Source organism: Vigna unguiculata, chromosome 9 (assembly GCF_037176805.1).
Source record: "Vigna unguiculata cultivar grain cowpea cultivar isolate G323 ecotype 2 chromosome 9, ASM3717680v1, whole genome shotgun sequence".
Taxonomy (NCBI): Eukaryota; Viridiplantae; Streptophyta; class Magnoliopsida; order Fabales; family Fabaceae; genus Vigna; species Vigna unguiculata.
The window spans coordinates 20712649-20718168 of NC_140800.1; the positions used below are offsets into that span (position 1 = coordinate 20712649).

Sequence of the window (5520 nt, forward strand, 5' to 3'; positions counted from 1 at the left end):
TCAAAACCCACAAAGCCCTCGCCTGGACGAGAAGTCGCGCTCAACACATGCACATTTCATCACGATCTCGCTTAGGTGAGTCCCACTCGCGTGAGCGAGTGTCTTTGTCGCCTGAACTCGAAACTCTTCGCCTGAGCGAGAACTACGAGAAAGGCTTGATTATGAGTCCCTGCATGTCTCGCCTAGGCGAGTCCCACCCGCCTGAGCGAGAATTGCAGGTTCTACGCTGTTTTACGCACATAAGCACTGCGTCAGCGAACCCCAAACGCTCTCAAATACACCAATTCAATTTATCAACATTTCACTCACAATACAGCAAGGTACAAACGCCATACAGACTCCCATTATCACTTTTCATACCATAAAAGTATACACAATTCAGAATAACCATCAAGAACACCAATTCACATGAAATTTTCAATACAACAGTACCCAATTACTCCACCCAGAATTCGCCCACATTCAACTCAAATTCTCTACCCATAAATCACCAATCGCATACAAGCATACCAAAAACTCAACAACAAGGTTTAACTCCCCTAACCTGGATTGATTGCTCAACAATTGTGAAGGCAGAACCCCCTTGACTCAAAATTCTTTCTTGCTTCAACCCTTGCAGCTCAAAACTCAGTTCACCCTTTCAAACTCGTGCTCCTCTCCCAAGCAAATTCCAGCAATGCCAAAACCCTTCCCTTTACCTAATTTTTGGCTTTTTTAGGTGCCTTTAAAATAGGTATTAAAAATAAAACGAGTTTTGGGCCTTTAATTTCCTCTTCAATATTACTTATTTGATAAATGCCCAGCCCCCTTGGCTGCCCATTCTGCTAGGCTTTTCTTTACCCCTTCACATTCATATCACCACTATTAGTTAGCAAAAATAAAGCTTATTATTTGCCCACCAAGGTTTGAACCCATGACCTTCCACTCAAAAGGCCATATCACAACCACTATGCCAAATCACCTTTGATGATAGTCACAAATCAACAATAGTTTACAATACCAATCACATACTCATACATATCCTAACAAAAAAAACAATAACACATAAATAGCATACATAGGACTCGAACCCAAGTCCTCCCGCACAATTAAAGTACTCTCAACCACATGAGCTACCACTTTTCCACATCACAATAAACAACAATTAATGCCATAGAGGTGCCTTCTTCCCGCATTTATTAATTAATTAATTATTTAATTAATTAATTTTCCCGGGTCTTACAGCGTCCTGCATCTCCTGCCATAGAAGGCCTCATAAGGTGCCATGCCAATGCTGGTATGAAAGCTGTTATTATATGTAAACTCCACCAAAGGCAGGACCTCATCCCACGCACCCAGATGGTCAAGCACGCACGTCCACAAGAGATCCTCAAGAGACTGGATCGTTCTCTCGGATTGCCCATCAGTCTGAGGGTGATAAGCGGAGCTCATAGCCAACCTACTACCCATAGCATCCTACAACATCTGCCAGAAGTGGGAGGTGAATCGTGGGTCTCTATCAGAAACTATACTCGACGACACACCATGCAACCTCACGATCTCACTGATATACAACTGTGCCAGCTTCGCCATGGACATCCTCAAGTTTACTGCTAGGAAGTGGGTACTCTTGGTTAGACAGTCTACTATAACCCATATAGCATCGTGGCTCCTCATGGTCCATGATAAATAGGTGACAAAGTCCATAATGATGCTATCCCATTTCCACTCTAGTATCTCTGCCTTAGCCTTCTGACAAGTTAAGCATGATAACACATATCGAGCAACATCTTGTTTCATGCCCGACCACCAGAATGATTCTTTCAGGTCATGATACATTTTAGTCATGCCTGGTGCATGCTAAAATGGCTCTTGTGCCCTTCGTCAAGAATCATACCTTTCAGCTCTAAGTCTTGAAGTATGCAAACCCTGCCTCTGAATCTTAACACCCCATCACCTCCCATCATGAAGTCCTTGACCTTCTCAATGCCAAGCAATTCTACCGTCCTTTGTAGCTTGGGGTCATATAGCTGCTTCTCTTTTACCAGGGTAAGGAAATCACTAGACACCGTGAGCTGGTTACATCTAATAACTCCCTCACCTAGAACCACCTGCAACCGCATGTCTTTGAACTGTTCCACCAAGTCTAACTCCCTAACCATCATAAGAGATGCGTGAACCGCTTTTCTGCTTTAGGCATCAGCCACCACATTCGCCTTTCATGGATGGTACAACAGCTCGAAGTCAAAATCTTTCAAGAACTCCATCCACTGCCTCTACCTCATGTTTAACTCTTTCTAGTCAAACAGGTATTTCAAACTCTTATGGTCACTAAAAACCTGGAACTGTGCACCATATAGATAGTGTCTCAAGATCTCCAGTGCAAACACCACCGCTGCTAACTCCAAGTTGTGTGTGGGGTAGTTCTTCTCATGATTCTTTAACTGCCGTGAGGCGTATGCCACCACTCTCTAGTCTTGCATCAGAACACATCCCAATCCCTGATGGGAGGCATCACAGTAAACCTCAAAGGGTTTACCGGTATCAGGAATCACTAACACTGGGGCACTATTCAACTTTTGCTTTAGTTCTAGGAAGTTCTCTTCACACCAGTCGGTCCAAGCAAAAGGTTGGTCTTTACGAGTTAGTTGAGTCAAGGGTGCCACTATCTTGGAGAATCCCTCAATGAATCTTTTATAGTAACCCGCCAGCCCCACATAGCTCTTTATCTCAATCACTGACTTAGGGCGTTCCCACTTTAACATAACTTCCACCTTAGATGGATCCACTGATATGCCCTGAGCTGAGATCATGTGCCCCAAGAACTGAACTGAAGTCATCCAGAACTCACATCTTGACCGATTTGCATACAACTGCTTCTCTCACAGTATGCTCAAATTTTTTTTCAGATGCTCTGCATGCTCTTCATGAGTTTGGGAGTATATCAAGATGTCATCTATGAAAACCACCACGAACTTGTCTAGGAATGGCCTGAAGATTCTGTTCATGTAATCCATGAACAAGGTGGGGGCGTTAGTCACACCAAACGGCATCACTACATACTCATAGTGCCTATATCTGGACCTGAAAGCGGTCTTCTGCACATCATCAGACTTGACTCGAATCTGATGGTATCCTGATCTCAGATCAATCTTGGAAAACACTGCAGCACTGTGCAACTAATCCATCAAGTCGTCAATTCTTGGCAGAGGGTACTTGTTTTTTATGGTTAACTTATTCAGTTGCCTGTAATCGACATAGAGTCTAGAACTGTCGTCTTTCTTTTTAACCAGTAACACTGGCGCTCCCCAAGGCGATACACTAGGCCTGATAAACTGTTTTTCTAGCAGCTCTTCAATCTGTTTCTTCAATTCCACTAACTCAGCAGGAGCCATTCTGTAGGGTGCTATAGACACTAGTCCTACTCCCGGCACCAAATCAATGGAGAACTCAATCTCCCTAGTAGGGGCTAAGCCAGGCACGTCTTCAAGAAAAACATTTGGGAAGTCCCCTACCACAAGTGTCTCCATGTGTCCGTTTTCTGTCTCAACGGACAGTTGAGTCAGAATCATGAAGCACTGAGATTCTTCCTTCATTGCCTTATCCACCTGATGTTAGGACATCAACAGGTCTTCATCTTCCAAGCTAGCAAGCAACACCTTTCTCTCGTTGCAGTAAATGAGAATGTGATTGGCAGATAGCCAATCCATTCCCAATATGACATCTAGCCCCACCAAGGGTAAACAGATGAGGTTTACCCTGTACTTGCCCCTCAACCTCGATCTTACACCTAGCACACACGGTCGAGGTTTTGACTAACCCAGAAGCAGGTGTGGACACCACCAGGTCATATTGGAGCTCCTTCACCGGAAGGCCCAACTCTACCACTCTAGATTCCGACACAAAGGAATGTGTCGCTCCTGAATCAAACAGAACATGCAAGCTCCTACCAGCTATCACACAAGACCCGATGATGAGGTTACCTGATCTAGCTGCCTCGGCACCCGTCATAGCGTACACCCGACCAGCTGCCTGTGGTGTCACACCTCCCCTCGTCTGATGTGGTTAGGGCTGTGATGAAGGCCTCGACACTATGCTCCTACCAACTGGGCAGTCCTTGATGAAGTGGCCCTCCTGGCCGCATCTGTGGCATGTCCTCCTATCAGAGAGCTGGGGGGAGGCATTCCTCAGATGGGCCCCCTATAATGAAAACACTGTGGCCTAGAAGGCTGGAACTGTTGAGGCAAATGTGAGAACATCCTAGGCCCTTGAGACTGAGGCCTAGAGTATGGCTTCCTCCTATCGTTGTGTCTACTCGTGGACCCAGATGGTTCTTTCACCTTCTGTTGAGACCTTTGTTGAGCTTCAACTTCAGCCTTAAGTTTCTCCATTACTCTTGCCTTCTCTACCAAGGCAGGGAATTCCTTCATAGAGAGCGGAGTCACCATGAGTTTGAGGTCACCCCTCAACCCATTCTCAAACTTTCTACATTTCCAGTCTTCCGCCATCTTCAGGGTGTGAAATCTGCCCAAGTGTTTAAACTTTTCAGCGTACTCCGACACTAACATGTCTCCTTCCATCAGCTGCAAGAACTCAACCTCCTTTGCATACCTCACACTATCGGTGAAGTACTCAGCATAGAACTTCTTCTTAAACAGTTCCCATATGATGGTCTCTTAGCTGTCTTCCAACATCATCTTCATGCTGGACCACCAATGCACGACCTCTCCAGTAAGAAGATACTCAGTGTATGCTAGCCTGTTCTCTACAGGACATCTCTTTGCATCATAGATTCGTTCCATGTCTCGCATCCACTGATCAGCTCCATCCGGGCTAATTTTGCCATCAAAGCGGGATGGATGGTGTTGTAGGAATTCCTCCAAACTCCACTCTTGCACTCGTGGTAGTGAAGCTTGGGATAAACCAGTAGTTGAGCGGTTTTCTCCTATCTGATGCAAGGCTTCCAAGTGCCTCTGCTGAGTCGCCTCTACTGGTAGTCTTGTAGACTCCATCTGTTGCAAGGCTAGGTTTTGTTGATTCACCATGTTAGCATTCTGTTGCTGCATGGCTGCAATCATCGCCTCAATTGCTCCCACCAAATGAGGATTATCTGGGTTTGGAATAGGAGGAGGAGGAGGCCTAGGTGCCATAGCTCTGACCACACAAAGAAAGGAACCATCAGATTAGTCAATAGGTACCACAACCATGCCAAAAATGCTACGAGGAACACACAACAGAAACTAAGCAAGCTCACACCTATAGATCCTAAAGGAACCACTGCTTTGTTACCAAAAATGTAACATCCTGTTTTAATAGTTTTTATGCTATCAAACAAAACATTAAATTATGATGATTCAGAAGCAGATGATAGTAATAGGCTAGTATAAGGTAACAATACAGTCATCCTCAAAATAATTATACATATATTGTCTATACATACAGCCTATACTAAGCAAAAGGGTTACAAAACATCCAAAACATCTAACCAGAATTAAAGGTGGCAACTACCGCTGGAAGCGTCCAAACACCACTCAACTCCTG

General features: G+C 44.8%; 1 protein-coding gene across 1 annotated transcript; it reads right to left on the reverse strand.

The window, feature by feature from the left end:
• Positions 1–1455: 1455 nt before the first annotated feature.
• On the reverse strand, positions 1456–2141 carry LOC114163539 (uncharacterized). Its single transcript, XM_028047843.1, has 2 exons — positions 1830–2141; positions 1456–1731 (listed from the first exon to the last, which is right to left on the reverse strand). Exons 1-2 carry the CDS (start codon positions 2139–2141, stop codon positions 1456–1458), a joined length of 588 nt encoding a protein of 195 aa, XP_027903644.1.
• Positions 2142–5520: the final 3379 nt, after the last annotated feature.

Coding starts and splice junctions, on each gene's coding strand:
- LOC114163539 (XM_028047843.1), bottom strand. CDS start 2,141: ATGGTTAGGGAGTTAGACTTGGTGGAACAGTTCAAAGACATGCGGTTG. Junction 1,732..1,829: donor GCCATTTTAGCATGCACCAG/GCATGACTAAAA, acceptor TTAACTTGTCAG/AAGGCTAAGGCAGAGATACT.